We start from the raw sequence: 20,519 nt of genomic DNA on the forward strand, positions 1-20,519 counted from the left end.
ATAGTACCAGGCACACTATAAAGGTTCTGTGGGAGCTTTTCCCGGGGTCACTCCGGTAGTCAAGGTTTCTGAATAAACTGCTGTAAGAAGAGTTCCCGGTGTTGGTGTCTTTCCTGCTGGTCGGGGGCGGCATCGACAGGGAGGTGGTTTAGAGGATTGATATCTGCCCTGCCCCAGGTTCACCAAGGCTATTTTAAAATATAACAAGTGTTGGTGTCTTAATTGATTGCTAGCCGGGTCTACTGATAATACATGTAATTAAAAAAAAAACCAATAGCAAGCAGCACCTTCACCTGATGGGACATCTCCATGGCCCCAAACTGCATTTTTTTTTAAAGCAGCGTTGAAAATCCATCCATTTCATTGAAGTGGAAAGTGGTTGAGGAAGACACCAGTGCCTGCACATGTATGTGCATCCACACCTGCACCCAGAAAAACACAGGTAACTTACATGTATGCACCTCCTCTCCCTCCCTCTCTCCCTCCTCCTCCTTTCTCTCTGTCTCTGTCTTTCTTTGTTTCTCTGTCTCTGTCTGTCTGTCTGTCTCTCCTCTCTCTCTCCCTCCTACCCCCAGCAGGGCTATGGCCCACATTTTAGTTTTGTGTGGTTTCCCACTTATAATTGGCTTGGATATAAAGTTTAGGGTGTGGTGTCTGGCATGGTGGCTCACGCCTTTAATCCCAGCACTCAGGAGGAAGAGGCAAGTGGATCTCTATGAGTTCAAGGCCAGCCTGTTCTACAAATCGAGCCCAGGACAGCCAAAGCTATATGGAGAAACCTTGTCTTGAACCTTCTCTGTATAACAGTCTTGGCTGTCCTGCACTCACTTTGTAGACCAGGCTGGCCTCGAACTCAGAGATCCACCTGCCTCTGCTTCCCAAGTGCTAGGATTAAAGGCATGCACCACCATGCATGGTTTTCCTGGTACAGTTTGTATGTTGCTTTTTCTTTCTTTTTTTCTTTTTTTTTCCAGAGCTGAGGACCGAACCCAGGGCCTTGTGCTTGCTAGGCAAATGCTCTACCACTGAGCTAAATCCCCAACCCCTTATGTTGCTTTTTCAAGACAGGTTTCTCTGTGTAGCCTTGGCTGTCCTGGACTCACTTTGTAGACCAGGCTGGCCTCAAACTCACAGAGTTCAATCTGTCTCTGCCTCCTGAGTGCTGGGATTACAGATGTGGGCCACCACTCCTAGCTTTCATGGTGTGGTTTGTAGTCTGAATTTGGCCAATCTGGTGACGTCAGAAAACGGAGTCTTGCTATAAATCAGCACCTTCAGAGCGAGGACTGCAGTTCTTCTTTCCTGGTCCACTGATGACTCAGCCACACATGGCACAAGGATTCATAGCATCCATCCTGCCATTAGAGCCCACACCACCCACCACTCACTAGCCCTGCCTTAGTAGACCAGGCATACTCTTGGCTGAGCGGCTGCTCTGGTTTACTCTGAAATGCAGATCCACTCATCGCTGTTTCCTGGCCAGCATCCTCCAGAGCGTAGGCTAGTACCAAAAGCCCTTCAGATTGGGTTTCCTGTGTGTCAGCTATTCCTGTTTTTATGTCCTCTGCATCTCATGATCTGCTTCTGCTAAACAGATCTTTCTTTCTTCCCATCCCCTCCCAGGGTTTACCCTACTTGCGTTCCCCCACCAGCCTCATGTTTTTCTCATCTTTGTGCTTTTGCGCACTTCTTTCCATCAGTCTGGAGAATATTCTCCTCTCCTTCCTCCCTTCCTCCCTTTCCTCCCTCTTGGCATTTGCTTTCTGGATCTAATGCTAGAATGTTTCAATTTTGGTCAGAATTCATTGCTCTATCCTGCACAGCTGGCTAAGCCACCTGCAGTCATAATAGTACTTCTGTTTGGCTCTTTATTACACTGCTTGTTCGGGAGTTCGCAGCCCTGCCTCTGAGCTCCCCTGGGCAGAAGCCACATCTCTTTTCCTCCTTTCTCTGGCAGTGCCTTGAGAAGGGCCTGGCAAAGGGCAGATGCTGGTGACTGCTGAGAGAGAGAAGAGTACAAATTACGCCACGTGACAGGGGCAGGCACTGTGTGTAGAGATGATGCATGTGCAGTGGTTTGGACAACTGTAGCGGGCTTTATTTCTGCCATGGTGGTGTTACCAGTAGAGAGGTTCCATTTTAAATGGCTGGACCCATGCTGTTAGACAGTCCTGAAACAGGGAGCAGTCAAGTAGGAGTCCTGTCTCCTTATTGCCTGAACAAGGAAATAGACCACAGGGAGTCAGGCTCTGGTTTTTTATTTTTATTTTTATATATTTTATTTTATTTTTTTGGCTAATGGCTCCTGCATTCTTTTTTTTTTTTTTTTAAAGATTTATTTATTTATTATGTATACAATGCTCTGCCTGCATTATGCCTGCAGGCCAGAAGAGGGAACCAGATCTCATTATAGATGACTGGGTTGCTGGGAATTGAACTCAGAACCTCTCGAAGAGCAGACAGTGCCCTTAACCACTGAGCCATCTTTCTAGCCCGGCTCCTGCATTCTTGAACTTGACTGTTTTCTCTGCGGTTTAATTGTTTCTTTTCTGTTTGTTTTGAGAAAGTGTTCTCTGTGAAGGTTCCAGGCTGTCCTGGAACCTGCTGTGTAGACCAGGCTGTCCTTGAACTCACAGACTCTCCTGCCACTGCTTCAAGTGCTGGGATTAAAGGCATGTGCCGCCACCACCCATCCTAATTATTATTTCAAATGCAGGGATATTTAAGCTGTTTTGAATATGTTCACTCAAAATCATCTTGAAAATTTTAAGCAGACACTGAAATTTTCATCACAACCCTGAATAGCTGCAAAGGATGCACTTTATTTATTTATTTTTTTAATTTTTTATTTTTCGAGACAAGGTTTCTCTGTGTAGCCTTGGCTATCCTGGACTCACTTTGTAGACCAGGCTGACCTCGAAGTCACAGCGATCCGCCTGGCTCTGCCTCCTGAGTGCTGGATTAAAAGCGTGTACCACCACCGCCCAGCAGGGTGCACTTTATACAGGGTAACTTTTGTTTTGTTTCCAGACAGGGTTTGTCTTGGAACTTACTCTGTAAACCAGTCTGGCCTTGAACTCATGGAGATCCAGAAATCCACATGCCTCTGCTTCCTGAGCACTAGGACTAAATGTGTTGGCCATCAGTGCATGGCCTTTGATTCTTTTCAAAATAAATAAATAATTAATTTTTAATGTGCATTGGTGTTTTGCCTGCATGTTGTCTGTTTGAGAGTGCTGCATCTCCTGGAAGTGGAGTTACAGACCATTGTGAGCTGCCATGTGTGTGCTGGGAATTGAACCCTGGTCCTCTGGAAAAGCAGCTAATGCTCTTAAACAATGAGCCATCTCTCGAGCCACTTGGTTGTTCTTTTTAAAGACAGGGTTCCATGTAGCACTTGCTGTCCTCAGACTTTTCTGTGTTGTTGAGGCTATCCTTGAACTCCAATCTTCTTGCCTCTACCTCCTAGATGTTGAGATTATAGGCATGCCTACATGCCTATGTCACTGATCGATACATTCATTTCCTTTCTTGCTCCAACCTCCCCACTCCTTCTCTTTGAACAGGATCCCAGGAGTTACTGGGTCATGTCTTGACCCTAAGCTGCTGCTATTCTTATCTAGAAATTTCTAAATTCTAGTTCCAGTTTTTTTTTGGGAATAAGGCTCTACTTGATTCCTAAATTCGTTTATAGGCAGATGTCCATGAAGAGGTTTCTGAATTAGTGGAGCAATTAAGCATATTCCTTTTTAAAAAATTGCCAGCAGGAGCTGAGTTCAATCCACCAGCTGGTCTCTGTCTGCTCACCTCTGCATGCATTACTATGGCACATGCAGACCCATATACACATTTATCATGCGTACACAATAGTAACATTTTAATGTTGATCAGATTTACATGTATGTGTGTTTGTGTGCGTGAGCGTGTAGCATGTTCATGCTGGTGCCTGCAGAGGCTAGAAGGGAGTGTTGGGTTGTCTGGACTTGACATTACAGGTGGTTGTGGGCAGGCTAACATGAGTGCTAGGAATGTCACTTGGGAGAGCAGCAAGCACTCTTAGCTCTCAAGTCCCTGTCCAGACCTTTGCCCCTATGCCCCCTGTACCCCCTGTTTCACTCTAGGGTCTTATGTCTAACAACCCAGGCTAGTCTGGAACTTCAAATCCTCCTTTCTTGTGTCCTGAGTGCTGGGATTATAGGAAGGTATCAGCACACTTGGTTCTGTTTTCTTTTTTGATGGTATCTTTGAATGTACAGGAATTCTGAATACACACACACTCTCACTCACAGTTGATCTGGAATTCCCTGGGTAGACCAGGCTGGCCTCAAACTTGCAGTGTGAACAGTGCATGTGCAGAGCTCAGACAGCTATGGGATTTGGTCTCTCTTTCTGTCATGGGCGTCCCAGGGATCAAACTCAGGTTTTCAGGCTTGGTGGCAAGTGCCTCTATCCAGTGAGCAAGTTTGTCTTTCTTGTTTAAGTGGATTATGTTGTTGTTTGAGGCACAGTGTCATGTAGCGCAGGCTAGTCTAGAACTTGCTGTGTAGTTTAGGATGACTTGAGCTCCTACTTCCACCTGGTGATGCTTAAATCTCTATCTGGAGTTTATTTGTATGGATGATGCGGGCAGGAATCCAGGGTTCTTGTGGTTTTTCTAGACAGAGTTTTCTCTGTGTAGCCCTGGCTGTCCTGGAACTAGATCTGTAGACCAGGTTGGCCTAGAACTCAGAGATCCACCTGCCTCTGCTTCCTGACTACTGGGATTAAAGGTGTGTGGCACCATGCTTAGCTTTGTTTTTGGGTTTTTCGAGACAGGGTTTCTCTGTGTAGCCCTGACTGTCCTGGACTAGAGTTATAGACCAGGCTGGCCTCAAACTCACAGATCTACCTGCCTCTGCCTCCTGAGTGCTGGAATTAAAGGTGTGCCACCACCTCCTGGCTTGTTTGCCTTAAAATATGGCTAATTAGTGCTTCTACTGTTATTTATATGGCTAAGATTTATTTTTATCTCTATTTACAAAGGGAGGAGATGATCTGGTAATATTCCTTTTATTGGTCATGTACCATTTCTTCTGTTTTACAGGTTCTTGTCATTCTGAATATATTTCCAAGTGGATTATGAAAGATTATGATGAACTTCTCAAATACTATGAATTATATGAAACTATTGGGACAGGTAATTATTAATTTTTTTTTCTTCGAGACAGAGTACAGATAAAATAACTGAAAGTACGGTCTATTTGGGTAGTCATGAACTTTTTAGTATAATTGATGTAGCTTAATTTTTTTAACTTATAATTAAAATGTTTACATTTTGTGTGTGTGTTTGTATGCTGTATGTGGGATACATGCAGCAGCATGCATGAGGAGGTAAGAGGACAGCTTTGTGGAGTAGATTCTCTTCCACCTTTATGTGGGCTATGGGACTGGGACTCAGGTTGCCAGGCCTGTGTGCCACATGCCTATACCTGCTGAGCCATCTTGCCTGGTCCTCTGCCTGCTTTAGTAAACAGAAGAACAAGGGCAGAATGTCAGAAATCCTTGTAGGTCATTGCAAAAGAATGATGATTTTTTTTTTGTGCAAATAAAAGCCATGGAGAGTTTTGAGCTAAGGAGTGGTCTAATCTTTGTTTCCAAAGGGTCGTCCTGGCTGCTTGAGAGCGAAGACATTGGGAGAGGGCAGGGTAGGTAGAAAGCTGCTGGGAAGCAATCGAGTGAGGAAAGTTCTCATGAGCAGAGGATGGCAGCACGTTTAGAAGGATGCGGTGAAGCTAGTGAGATTGAGTTATAGCCTAGGGTAAAGTGTGCAAAGTGCACAGATGCTAATGAATTTTACATGCATATACATTCAGGCGTTACCTGCTCAGAAAAGACATGGACCATCTCTCTCTCTCTCTCTCTCTCTCTCTCTCTCTCTTCCCCCCCCCCCCAGACAGGGTTTTTCTGTGTAGACTTGACTATCTTGGACTTACTTTGTAGACCAGACTGGCCTCCAACTGACAGAGATCTGCTTGCCTCTGCCATCCAAGTGCCGGGATTAAAGGCATGCGCCACCACTGCTTGGCTTACTTTTGTAGTTTTTTAAAGCTCATTGATGTTTTATATAATTTGTCTTCATCCTTAGTAACTTTATGTTGTGTTCTAGCATGTTAATAATAAAGCAGATTTAATGGCTTTGTTGGTTAAAATTATTTACTTTGATTTTTTGTGTATGTTTGTGAGTAATCCATATGTATGTATGTGGGTGGCTGAGGAGCCCAGAAGATGGTGTTGGATTCCCTGGAGATGGAGTAACAGACAGTTGTGACTTACCTGATTTAGGTGCTGGGAACTGAGCTCTGGCCGTCTGTAAGAGTGGCAAGCATGGAGCCGGGCGTGGTGGCGCACGCCTTTAATCCCAGCACTCGGGAGGCAGAGGCAGGTGGATCGCTGTGAGTTCGAGGCCAGCCTGGTCTACAAAGTGAGTCCAGGATGGCCAAGGCTACACAGAGAAACCCTGTCTTGAATAACCAAAAAAAAAAAAAAAAAAAAAAAAGAGTGGCAAGCACACTGTAACTTTTTAGCTGTCTCTCTACCTTCCATAGAACACATTTTTTTAAAAAAAGGATTTATTTATTTATTTAATGTATGAGTACTCTATCTGCATGGATAGCTGCATGCCAGAAGAGGGCATCAGATCCCAGTATAGAGTGTTGCTGGGAATTGAACTCAGGACCTCTGGAAGAACAGACAGTGCTCTTAACCCCTGAACCATCTCTTCGGCCCCCATAGAGCTTTTCTGGGGGAGGCGAGTTGAGACAGGGTTTCTCTGTGAAACACAGCCCTGGCTATCCTGGAACTCTCTTTGTAGACCAGGCTGGCCTGGAACTCAGAGATCTACCTGCCTCTGCGGGATTAAAGGCATGCACCACCACACCCGGCCCATAGAGCATATTTTTAAAGAGTATTTTTTTATTATAAAATTAGATATTTGCTGTTCATGGTAGAAAAAAATCTGCATATAGAACAGTGGCACTCAACCTTCCTAAGGCTGCAACCCTTTAGAACAATTCCTCATGCTGTGGTGCCCCTCAATCATAAAATTATAGATGCCTGCTTCATAACTTTAGTTTTGCTACTGTTATGAGTTATAAATGTCTGTGTTTTATGATGGTCTTAAGTGACCCCTGTGAAAGAATTGTTCGACCCCCCCACAAAGGGGTTGTGATCTACAAGTTGGAAAAACTGAACTAGAAACAGGGACTGAGAAGAATGTGGAGTCATGGCTGACGTGTTGGAAGAGACAGGAGAAAGAAAAGCTTTCAGGAATATGTGCCTGGATAGAGCCTTCTGAAAACTCTGTCTTGGGCCCTTGTTTATCTCCATACATATTTTTCTGTGCTTAGGTGGCTTTGCAAAGGTCAAGCTTACAGCCGGGCGTGGTGGCGCACGCCTTTAATTCCAGCACTTGGGAGGCGGAGGCTGGTGGATCGCTGTGAGTTCGAGGCCAGCCTGGTCTACAGAGTGAGTCCAGGACAGCCAAGGCTACGCAGAGAGACCTAGTCTTGAAAAACCAAAAAACAAAAACAAAAACAAAAACAAAAACAAACAAACAAACAAACAAAAAAAAACCAAAAAAAACCAAAGCAAAGGTCAAGCTTGCCTGTCATATCCTCACAGGAGAAATGGTGGCCATAAAAATCATGGATAAAAATGCACTAGGGTTAAGTTTGAAATTAATTTTTCCTTAATTGTACAAAGTAATGGGCTTCATTGATACTTTTATATATGGAAATTATAGTACATTGATCACTGATACTTTATATATAGGAGTTATAGCACACTGATCAGATTTATTTCTCATGTCATTAAAAAAGACAATTTTGAGTCAAGGTTTTATTATATATAGCCTTGGTCTTGAACTCACATTGTATCCAGGTTGGCCTTCAATTTGTGATCTCTCTGCCTCGGCCTCATGAGTGTTAGGATTGCAGGTATGTGTGTTATTACACCATACTAAGATATATATATATATATATATATATATGTATATATATATATATATACATATATATATATATATATATATATATATATATATATATATGCATTTCTTATCATGTATACATGGCATGTGGGTGGGTACACATAATATATGCCCATGCTTGTACAGAGGGATTAGGTTGATATTGGAAGTCTTCTTCAATTGCTTTCCACTTGATTCTTTTTGAAGCAAGGGCCCTCAGTCAAACCCAGAGCCTGCTGATATAGCTAGCCTCACTAAACAGCCTGCTATGGGCATCCTGTCTCTGTCTTTTCAACCTGTTGTACTTACTTGGCATGTATGTGTGAGGATTATTGTTTTTTTTGTTTGTTTGTTTATTTGTGTTGTTGTTGTTGTTCCGAGATAGAGTTTCTCTGTGTAGCCTTGGCTGTCCTGCACTCGCTTTGTAGACCAGGCTGGCCTCAAACTCACAATGATCCGCCTGTCTCTGCCTCCCAAGTTCTGGGATTAAAGGCGTGTGTCACCATGCCCAGCCCGTGTATGTGGTTTCTGGGGTCCCCTTGCTTGCAGGGCAAAATGTAAAGAGTTGGGGCCTCAAGAGATGGCTCAGCAGTTAAGAGCACTTGTACTGCCAGGGGATGCGAGTTCAATTTTCTTTTCTTTTTTTTTTTGAGACAGGGTTTCTCTGTGTCACCTTAGCTGTCTTGGACTCACTTTGTAGACCAGGCTGGCCTCAAACTCACAGAGATTGCCTGCTTCTGACTCCCGAGTGCTGGGATTAAAGGTGTGCGCCACCACGATTGACTTTGCAAGTTCAATTTTCAGTACCTCAAACCTTCTGTAACTCCAGTTTCAGGGGGTCCAGGTCTCTGGCTTCAGAGGACACCTGTGATTATGTGCATATGTCCATATGTGTGCATGCACACACACACTTACACATAATTAATAATTTAAAAAGTCTTTTTTAAAACAGTAAAGATCTAGGGGCAGGTGAGATGGCTTCATTGGTAAAGTACTTGCTATATAAGCATGGAAACATTAGTTTGAATTCCAAGACCCACATAAAAAACTGAATGTGGTGTCTTTGTACACCTATCATCTCAGTGCTAGCAAGGTGTACACAGTCAAGCCTACTTGGTGGGCACCAGCTTCAAGGAAAGACCTTGTCTTGTGAAACATATGGGTAGCGATTAGGGAAGACACTTCTGGCTTCTACATGCATCTGCACAGATGTGCACCTGTGCACATATGCACACGCCATACTCAGGAAGTAAAAGCCTGTGGTTTTAAAGTAATATGAATCCAAGCATGGTGGCGCATACTTTTTTCTTTTTGTTTTTGGTTTTTTGAGACAGGGTTTCTCTGTGTAGCCTTGGCTGTCGTAGACTCACTCTGTAGACCACGCTGGCCTTGAACTCACAGTAATCCGCCTGCCTCTGCCTCCTGAGTGCTGGGATTAAAGGCATGGCACATATTTATAATCCCAGCACTTAAGAGGCAGAAGAGCAGCATTATTCCAAGAGCGAGGTCAGCTTGGTCCACATAGGACGTTCACAGAGATCCCTGCCTTCCGAATGCTGGGACGAAAGGTATGCACCATAATGCTACATAGCCAAGGATGACCTTGAACTTCTGATTTTGTCCTTCTGGGTGTTGGAGTGAGAAACATGTGCCACCACATTCGGTTTTTGTGGTGCTGGGGATCAAGTTCAGGGCTTCATACATGCAGGGCACATACTACCAACTGAACTACATCCCTCAGTGTGTGTGTGTGTGTGTGTGTGTGTGTGTGTGTGTGTGTGTGTGTGTGTGTTAGATTTGGGAAAATGCACATAACATAAAATCTACCATGCAACTGACTTACAGTTCAGTTAGGCACGGTCATGATGTGCAGTGAACCCTACATCTCTCTTTACCTTGTAGCGCTAGAACCCAGTGCTCATTGCACAATACCTCCCCATTTCTGCTAATCCCTCTGGCTTTTGTCCCATTCTCCATGTCTCTGAATTTGGTTATTCCATGTTCGATATAATTTTTTATAATTGCTGGTGACTATCTTAATTTCACTCAACATAATGCTTGTCTGTGTTATGTGTAGGATTACAGGCTTGCTATAAACAAACAAAAATACCCAAAAAACTGTGCACTTTGCACAGCAGAGTATTCCTGAACTTAGAGCTCACATTTTCTTGTCTAGGCTAGAAGCCAGCAGTCCTTAATAATCCTTCTGTCTCAGCTCTCCTTGGAGCTGGACCTTATAGGCCCGTGCAGGATGCCCATGGGCTCTGGGGTTCTAACTCTGGTCATTGCAATGGTGCAGGGGACACTCCAAACTACATAGCCATCTCTCTATTCCTCTTATGTGATCATAAGTGGTACCCTGTCCATGTGAGTTTGACTGTCTGCTCTTGTAAGGTAATGTCTTAAGAAATGTACCAAGGAATCCTAGGGCATGCTTGAAAGGTGGTGAACTCAGGCCTGTATCCGTGCAGATTTTAGTTTGGGTGTTTAAGTTTTAAAGTAAGCAGTTGAGATAATTCTGGTGTTTAGCCTGCCTAGGACATATTCCATGGTGGGATCCCTGAGTTTTTCACAAATTTCTCATGGAAGTGTGTTGGCATTTTCCCCCAGCTATTTTGTCTTACTTGTCACCTGATGTGTTTATTTGTTATTTTGTTTATTTATTTTTTCTGAGACAGGGTTTCTTTGTGTAGCCTTGGGTGTCTTGGACTTACTTTGTAGACTAGGCTGGCTTTGAACTCACAGTGATCCACCTGCCTCTGTCTCCCAGGGGCTGGGATTAAAGGTGTGCGCCACCACGCCCAGCTGTTTATTTACATTTACTTTGGCTTAATTAATTAGTGTGTTCTCTTATCTAAGTTGAAACAGTGAAATGAGATGATTGATGGGTTAACTGGAGAGTCTAGATTCTTTCCAGTAGGCTGTGGTAGATTTTTGTGGAAACATTACTATACTTTTTTCATCGTTTAGTTTAATTTCAGACATAAGCTGTTCTAACCTCTCATGGTATTTGGCAAGGCTGTGCTCACTTTCTGTATTGCCTAAACTTAATAAATTAAATCTTTGACATTTCTCAGTCATAAACATTTAATTTCTGATCTCCTATATGGAGCACAAACCACCCATTGACTCAAAAGGCAGGCTTTTCATTTCAGGCCTGACGCTTTGATGTGATTCAGTAGACAGGACTCTGCTTTCCTGAGTGCTGGGATTAAAGCTGTGCCCCACCACACCCAGCTGGGAATTGTTTTCTGTTCAGTATTAGGATGTAGCTGAAGGAGTATACTGAATTGAAAGTCAGGAGGTCTTCCACCAAGTCAGTGTCTTTGGACAAGTCTTCCTTTCTGTGCCTCATGTTCATTGTCAGTAGAATGAGCAAGTTGAGGTGACCGGTTTCTTAGTTCTTTTCCAGCTTTGTGAAGATTCTGTGATTCTCTCTAAGTGTGCTACCTTTTTGAAATGCATTTTAATGCAAATTTTCCCTCCAAGGCAGATGTTTGGAGCATGGGTGTCCTCCTGTATGTGCTTATGTGTGGATTTCTCCCATTTGATGATGCCAATGTCATGGTTTTGTACAGGAAGATCATGATGAGTATTGTGGATACAGAATTTCAGAATCAAAGCTGCTTGTGCTGCTTATTTTATGCTTTCATGTGTAAAAGTACTGAAAGGTGATGCTGGAGAGATGGCACAGAGGTTAAGAGCACTGACTGCTTTTTCAGATGCACTGAGTTCAATTCCCAGCAACAATATGGTGGCTCACTACCATCTGTAATGAGACCTGGTGCTGTCTTCTGGTGTGCCGGCAGAACACTGTATATGTAATAAATAAGTAAATTTTAAAAAAAGTACCAAAAGGAGGAGGCTGGAGAGATGGCTCAGAGGTTAAGAGAACTGACTGCTCTTCCAGAGGTCCTGAGTTCAATTCCCAGCAACCACATGGTGGCTCACCACCATCTATAATGTGATCTGATGCCCTTTTCTGGCCTGCAGATGTACATGTAGGCCACTGTGTAAATAATAAATAAATAAATCTTTAAAAAAAAAGCACCAAAGGGCAAATATATTCTGGGCTTTTAGCAGATAAGACTACAAGTATTATTTGGCCATGGTCAAGAGGAGAATATTTGGAGGCTGCTTTTTCTTGCTCTGCATGTCAGTCACACTTTTTGTATTCAGTTTTTGAAAACTTACCTTATAATAACACTTTCAGCTTGTATTTTGTTTAGCTTTTTACTAAGTACAACATACACACACACACACCACTCCACACACACACTACACACACCACACTACACACATACCACACCACACACCACACACACACACATACACGCACACACACACACACACAAAGTCCTCCTCAGGAGACCTCAGATTGGACAATTCAACTTTCCAACTGAAAATTCAGAGAGAGAGAGAGAGAGAGAGAGAGAGAGAGAGAGAGAGAGAGAGAGAGAGCGAGCCAGCCTTAGCTGCATGAGACCTTGTTTTGTTGTTGTTGTTTTAGAGGAACTTTTTATTTGTTGCCATTCTTTTTTGGAGGTGCCATCCATCTCTTACTCTTCATCGTGGCTGTCCTCGGACCTCTTGTGAGGCCCAAGATTGTCAAAATAGGACCAAAGTTTTCATCTGGCATCAGTCAGACTATAATGGTAAAATTAAACACTGGCAGAAACCAAGCAGAGCTGGCAACAAGGTGTAGACGAGGTTCAAGGTCTGCACTTACTATCCAGGTCTTTTCCAGATGTTCCTGGCTGCTGGCTTGAGGGAGCTGGAATTATATATATATATATTTCCCCAACCCCCGACCCAGAGACAGGATTTCTCTGTGTTAGCCTTGGCTGTCCTGGACTCACTTTGTAGATCAGGCTGGCCTTGAACTCAAAAAGATCTGCCTGCCTCTTCCTCCCCAAGTGCCGAGATATTAGGTATGTACCACCAAGCTTGGCTTACTGTGAGATTACTCAGTTTTCCTCCAGAAACCCCGAAGCCACTAAAAAGAGTAGCTCAGTGGGCCATTAACATCGCCTGTCCTGGTGCCAGGCTTCACGGTGAAACAAATAGCTCATGTGCACACTTTATTTGCACTTAATAAGAGCTGATAGCAGGAAAAATACACTGAACACTACAGGATCACCTGGGTGTTTGCATATCCAGTTTTTGTTTATATCCAATCCAAGCAGCCAAGGTTGTTCTTAGTCTGTGAAGCCAGTGAAGCCGAGGCATGTTAGGTCTATGATGTTATTGACGACTGACTTGACCATGAGGTGTGCTGTGGTTTTGCGTGTCTACTCTAGCGTTTGCTTTCCTTTGCTGTTAGTGCAAATTCACACTTATGGCAGATGTGGCATTAATACTATTAATTATTAATATTGCTTAATCAGCATATCTATTTGTGTGTACTAGTGGCTCTTGAGTAAATCTTTTGGGGGCTGGAACTTACCTCAAAGTAATATGAAAGTGTTCTGCCCTAATAGTTAAATCCAAGGTCTTATTTTTGGCAAATTGAGCACCTTTGCAGTGGCATACATGTGGCAGAAAATGCCTAATTCTTGTTTGGTAGAGATTTGGCCTTCCTAATTAATATTACTTACTAATACTGTGTATTCTTTGTTTCTCCTACTCTGAATTTCATTTTTCAGTTTTTCATGTATTTATTTGCAAGTTGGAAATTGATTCAAATTAGGATTTTTATGCATTATTGTGGAATTTAATTTCACACATTATAGATTTTGAAATTTATTGTAATCTTGGCTCAGAACTATTGTTCCGAGTCACAGTGTAATACAGTCTGCTGGTTGAATCTAATTAAGGTGTCATATCATTTGCATACAATATGTATCTGCCTAGAATGTTCTAAAAATTCTCACTTGGGACTAGTACAACCCTCACTTCTTGGCTTGATAGAAAAACTCAGTAGTATTTGGCACACTGTGTAACTTATTTAAGAGGCAGACTTCATTTATCTTTTGCATTTGTTGGCTATTTTAACTAAAATGCTGAAATGTAATTTTCAGCATGATTACTTAGAGATTGTCTATTAATCTTATTAAAATCACCTGCTCATTTGCTGTCACTGTATTTGAAGACAAGCATGACCATACTTCAGTTCTGCTACACAAATATTATATGTAATTTATAAGTCGAAGTTGGATAACCTGAAGGTAAAATTGCTTATCAATTGTTACTTTCAAATTTAAAGGGAATGAATAAGTTGTCTCTTTATGAGATTGTAGGTTTATAGTTTTTATAGAGTTGACTATGGTGCTGTCATTGTGTGTTGGAGAGACTGTCTGCCTGCCTTTCTTTTTTTTTTTCTCCCTCCCCTAGGTCTATGACCGAGGGGGACCTCCTCCCCAACTATATGGTCATAGGCTATCAAGTCTCTACCTGCCATTCTTAGCACCATGTACAAAGTGAGCAATTTTGAGGCTGCTAGAATTCCCAGGATTATTCTTAGTCATAGCTCTTTCTCCTCCTCCTACTTGGCTTTCATCCACTGTTGCTCTTGTTCTCATTTGCAAGGTAATCATCCTTTAAATAAAGAAGTAGGGTTAAGGAGCACAGCCCTGGCTGGCACAGGGCCTTCTGTAGAGATGCCCCTCCTCAATGGCACTGTTCCCTGAGGTCTTTTCTCTTTGGTCTTCGGATGTATATCCTACCATTTAAATCACCCCTTTGTGTATTTGGAAGCTTCCTTGGGCCATAACAGCGCAGCACAGTGCAGCACAGCACAGCAGAAGCACTGCATCTCTCTCTTTGGTCCTTTTCTAGTCTTTAAAAAATTTTTGTTTTCAACCTTGGCTCTTTTGTTATTTGGGACTAGCTCATCCTTTGCTGTAGGTGGTCGAGGGCCGAGCCCTGGGGTGTGCAGTAGTACTATGGCCTGTACTGATCAAAGGCTGGGAGTATCCCCTCTCCTGCACTCCAGAAAGGACAAGCCTCTCCTGAAAAGTTTTTCATGCTGGGTGTAGCGGCATATGTAATGTGGAGTATTCCTGCTTTTAGCCAAGTTGTCGTGGGTGTGTTTGTTTTTGCTTTTGCATGTTAGTTTAAGGGCATAACATTTCTTTTCCTTTGGTAGTTATAAGCTGTAGTGGAGTATCAGAAAAGCTGGAAGCACACTTTCCCCTGGGCTGGTGAGGCTGGTGGGAGAGTGGCTGCTGAGGGAAGGGAAACCCTTACTGAAGCTGTAGGGGTTGCCTAGAGCTGCTGTAGCAAAGACTGAGGGCGGTGGCTTAACACAGTTGCCCGTCACTCTCAGAGTTGGGTGGGCACCAGCCAACACCTGCAGGAGTCTGACCAGAGGATGACATGGCAGAGGAGCCGGTTCTGATCAGATTCATGAAGGCTGCAGCCACATGATAAGCAGACAGGCAGGCCCACCTCTTCTCTCTATGGGGCCTTGTAAGCAAGCTGAAGCTTGAGGGGCATGCAGATGGCAGTTGCTGAGAGCAAGAACAAATCCAGCTCCAAGTGTCAGGTTACCGCAGCACCCAGCTATGAGAAGAGCCAGTTGGAGTGCATACTGCAGACCTGGCAACAGCTTCTAAATCCCTCCTGCCTTAGTAAGCATGGGCCAGGCAGCACCGAGCCTCCACATTGGGGTTCCGCTGATACGGGTAAAAACGCCCTTAGGGAGAGATAAATTAGGGGCTTCGTCATCGTAGTCCAGAAACAGACCGGCTCAGCTTGTGACTCAGGCAAGCATTAGGACCCCTAGCAAGTGTGAGTGTGAGTGGACTCTCTGTGTCACCCTGAAGGCTGTAGAGAAAGGGAGTGAAAACCTCTAACAGGACAGCCACCTGCCATTTAGATGGCCCACCAGCATTCTTGGCCCGTTTTCTTTTAGAATATATACTTTCTGTTTTTGAGTATATGCTTTTGTATTAATTCCTTCCTTTAGTCAAAACGTATTATTTGAGCACATTACACACACTAGGGCCAGACACTATTCTAGGTAAGCAGAATGGCAAAATCCTTGTATTAAGGAGCTTGCGTTTGAATGTAGCAAGGCACAAAACATAATTTTTATATCATTAAATACTTTAATATAAGTTTAATTTATAATAGAAGATTTTTAATTTTTAATTATTTTTAAAAATAAAAATTTAACTTATACAAATTTAATGTAAATTTTTTTGTTTTGTTGTTTTTTTGAGATAGGATTTCTTTGTGTAGCCTTGACTGTCCTGGATCCACTTTGTAGACCAGGCTGGTCTCGAACTCACAGTGTTTAGCCTGCCTCTGCCTCCCGAGTGCTGGGATTAAAGGTGTGCGCCATCACACCTGGCATTTAAAAAAAACTTTTTTTTCCAAGACAGAGTTTCTTTGTAGTCCTGGCTGTTCTGGAAGTCACTCTGTAGACCAAGTCAGCCTTGAACTCAGAGAGATCCGCCTGCCTCTGCCTCCTAAGTGATGGGATTAAAGGGGTGCACCACCACGGCCCAGCTGTAAAATTTTATATTATAAAAATAAATAATTATAAGTTTTTATTTATAAAAAATACAGGCTGTAAAACATATAGGAATGACTGGGGTGGGTGCTGTGGTAAACATGGGCAGAGCAGTCTTCACTGGCATTTAGGTGGAGATATGAGGAAGACGGACGCACGCACCCAGCACAAACATGACAGCCAGAGGGAACTGTGAGTGCGGAGGCTCTAGGCAGGCCGCTTTCACAAGTGACTGCAGTTTGGTGAGGGAGAGTGGGACATTAGATGGGTCTGTAGGTAGCAAGAACGGGGATGGACAAGAGGAACCAGACCACCCTGAACCAGCTGGCGTGGAGTAGTGAGGTACCGTGACTTGCCTCACTATTGAAAAAGAATGTAAGAGGTAGTGAGTAATCAAGAGCCTCTAGGGGACAGTGGTACAGTCTGGGTGACTTCTTGCAGTGTGCCACAGGGCTTGTGTGGCACGCTGGGGCTGCTGGGGGAGATGCTGACCACAGCCAGGATGCTGAGCAGTTAGTTAGGTGTGGGTGTGAGAGAACAGTAGTTAGACTGAGTTGGCAGTGCTTCCACCGCTCACCCACTGGGGCGGCTCGTGAGAACAGGCCAGTGGTGGCAGCCAGTGATGGCAGACCTTTTGGTGTGGTTAACTGTAGTATTCTTTCATTTAATCAGGAAAGGCTTTTCTCTGATGGCTCTTAATCTTTGTTGTTGTTGTTGTTCTGCTTTTGTTTTTACTTTTTTCAAGACAGGTTTTCTCTGTGTGGCCGTGGCTGCCTTGGACTCCCTTTGTAGACCAGGCTGGCCGCGAACTCACAGCGATCTGCCTGCCTCTGCCTCCCAAGTGCTGGGATTAAAAGCGTGTGCCACAATGCCCAGCCTCTTAATCTTGTTACTGTTTTGTTGTTCAGAAATGTCACGTTTATTTTGTCATGATAGTCTTACAGTTTTTTTGTTTTACAGTAGTGTCTGGATAAATTCTAAAAACAATCTCTCCTGCATTCTCCCTCCCTCCCAAAGACATTTATTTATTTAATGTGCACCACCGTTTTGCCTGTATGTGTGCCTGTGTGAGGGTGTTGGATCCCCTAGAACTGGAGCTACAGACAGTTTTGAGCTGCCAAGTGGAAGATTCAATCCTAAGAGGCTGTGAATTGAACCTGGGTCCCCTGAAAGTGCAGCCAGAGTTCCCAACTGCTAAATGATCTCTCCAGCCTGTACTTATCTGAAGTACTCCTAGGATTTTGTATTTGCATTTAATTTGGGTAAAGTTAATTTTCATGCATGTTATGAATTACACATTCAACTTATTTATGCTTTTTCAAATAATTATCTTGTTATTCTAGTATCATTAAGAAATTTGGAGGTGGGCAGTGGTGGCGCACGCCTTTAGTCCCAGCACTTGGGAGGCAGAGGCAGGTGGATTGCTGTGAGTTCGAGCCCAGCCTGGTCTACAAAGCAAGTCCAGGACAGCCAAGGCTATACAGAGAAACCCTGTCTCAAAAAACTGAACCAAAAAAGGAAAAAGAAAAAGGAAAAAAAAAAAAGAAATTTGATCTCTGTGTTTGTGGCAGGTTCTATCAAAAGGTACCTGACACCTGAATTAAGGTTTAACAACCTCCTGGCTTCAGTTGATGAGGTGGTGACCACAGTGTCTCAGTTAATCAGGTTGCCAGCATTTCTCTCCTCAGTGTCTTCCATTAACGCTTTTAGGTGGCTGGAGAGATGGCTCGTGGGTGAAAGCACTTGCCCACAAGCCTGATGACCTGAGGTCAGTCCCCAGAACCGTTGTAGAGAGGAGGGCACCAACTCCGTAGAGTTGTTTTCTGACCTCCTCACCCTTTCTGGCACACCATGCACATATTCACATAATAATAATGTTTTATTAGATAGAAAGGCGTGGTGGCGCAGGCCTTTAATCCCAGCACTTGGGAGGCAGAGGCAGGTGGATTGCTGTAAGTTCAAGGCCAGCCTGGTCTACAAAAAAGTGAGTCCAGGACAGCCAAGGCTACACAGAGAAACCTTGTCTCAAAAAGCAAAACAGAAATTAACTTCTGTCAGTTTTAGTGATTGAGCGCTCTGCTCTATGCATCATGTGTGATAAGACCTGTTTTATAGGGTGAGAAGGCTTTACACTTGCTAGGCAAGCGCTCTGCCGCTGAGCTCATTCCCTATCTACTGTGACTTTTGGGGGGGGGGTGGCTTGAGACAAGTTTTCTCTGTGTAGCCTTGGCTGTCCTGGACTTACTTTGTAGACTGTGCTGGCCTCTTGAACTCACAGTGATCTGCCTGCCTCAGCCTCCTGAGTGCTAGGAGTGGGCCACCACACCTGGCTCTGTGACTGTTTTTAGCCACATGTCCTGCTATCAAATATATTTTGCCTTCGCTTCACTGTGCCCGCTGATAATTCACAGCCCCTTAGAACTGCCGGTTTGCTTTGGCGATAGAAAATGAGTATATTTTGGTGTTCATATAATCATAGTATGGATTCTTAAGCCTGTGGTATATATCTTTCACTGTTATAGTCTCAGAACTGTAGTCCTTTTCTCATATGTGGCTAATTTAGAGATGATAGTACTTAATTCACTGGATTTTGTTCTTTTCAGCAAGAACTGGGAATTGTTCTTTTTGACCGTGTTGACTGAATCTTGTTGATCAGAAAAAGTTAGAGAAGCAAACCCTAGCATCTCATACCTTAGGGTATCAGCAGGGTGGCTTGGACTTAAGTCTTCTCATGCTGTCTATGCTTTTTTGTAGAAAGGGAAATATGAAGTCCCTAAGTGGCTCTCGCCCAGTAGCATTCTGCTTCTCCAACAGATGCTTCAGGTAAAGTTGGTTATATATTTTTAAGTAATAGAGCCCATTGTGATCATTTTGATTTAACTTGTTGGTTTGTTTTCTGAGACAGGGTTTCTCTGGATAGCCCTGGCTGTCCTGGAACTAATTTTGTAGACCAGGTTGGCTCAGAACTCACAGAGATTCTCCTGCCTCTGCCTGCTAAGTGCTGGGATTAAAGGCTTGCACCACGACCACCCAACTTGATTTACCTTTTTAATGTATGTATAGGACTGTTGCGTTTATAGTTATCCGTGAGCTTAACGAGGATGTCATCCATCATGTATCTTGCAAATATCCTCTCTGAGGTCCTCTGTAAATTATGCTGTAGATATACTTGCTTTAGACCTCACCTGGCTCTGGTGATGTGCCTTTTCCCTCTGTGTATCTGTGGATCTCTCTAATAATCATTCTGTTTCTCTAGCTCTTGCTCTCCTTCTGTCCATTTTCATGTTTCTGTGCTTGCGCGTTAGGCATATAGGAGCTACTGAACAAATGGTTGGATGAACTGAGTGTAGTCTATGGGCCCTATGATCTACCTGTGCCAGAATTGCCAGGTGGGCTTGTTAAAACACCGCATACTGGGCCCCATCCCATTTGTCTGTTCTAACAGATCTGGGCCGGGACCAAAGAGCTCCTGAGTGGTGCTGATGGTTTTGGGGCCAGTCTGAGGATGACTCTTTGGAATGAAGGTGAAAAAGGCTAAAGTCTAGGTATTCACCCTATTAATCTGTCAGCAGGCTTCCCTCTTTACCTATAAAATGAAAGGGGCATGTCTGAGCCTACTTCACTGCTCTGTGGTGTATTTAAGATACAATGAGTTGGAAATACTTGGAAAATGAGTATCTTATTAGTGAATTACTTTATTTATTATGTTTCCTGAATATCTCTAGCTTTCCATCGATTAAGCCATCTTTACCTTTAATTTAAAATGTACCGCAGGCTCACCCACCTTGATTAAGTAGAGCCAGACCACCAAATCTCCATAGTGAGATTGAAAAATGCCTCAGCCTTTCTTCTAGACCCCCAAACTTAATCTTTGTTGATTAATTTTTCTCTCCTCACATTTGAACATCACAAATGGAAATGAAAGGTGTGCTTTTCAGCTTGTTTTATGTGATTGTGAGTGACTTGGAAGTAGAGATTGCATATTCACTGTAAATGCCCTGCATTGCGCTTACTTGAATACTAAACTGGTGAATATTTCCCATGAATAGGTTTTCC

At 43.4% G+C, this 20,519-nt stretch overlaps 1 protein-coding gene across 1 annotated transcript in view; it reads left to right on the forward strand.

The window, feature by feature from the left end:
- Nucleotides 1–291: 291 nt before the first annotated feature.
- The window catches only part of LOC311604159 (maternal embryonic leucine zipper kinase-like), a gene marked incomplete at its 3' end in the record, with an annotated part of 113,594 nt that continues 93,366 nt past the window's right edge, over nt 292–20,519 (forward strand). Inside the window, exons 1-5 of the mRNA XM_084793670.1 lie at nt 292–442; nt 5,084–5,176; nt 7,627–7,727; nt 11,495–11,597; nt 19,222–19,286. Of these exons, the coding sequence (XP_084649796.1) occupies nt 409–442; nt 5,084–5,176; nt 7,627–7,727; nt 11,495–11,597; nt 19,222–19,286 (396 nt within the window). The 5' untranslated portion in view covers nt 292–408. The remainder of the gene's footprint in view (nt 443–5,083; nt 5,177–7,626; nt 7,728–11,494; nt 11,598–19,221; nt 19,287–20,519) is intronic.

The sequence above is a fragment of the Acomys minous genome, assembly GCF_964271855.1.
Source record: "Acomys minous genome assembly, chromosome: 8".
In the NCBI taxonomy this organism is placed as follows: Eukaryota; Metazoa; Chordata; class Mammalia; order Rodentia; family Muridae; genus Acomys; species Acomys minous.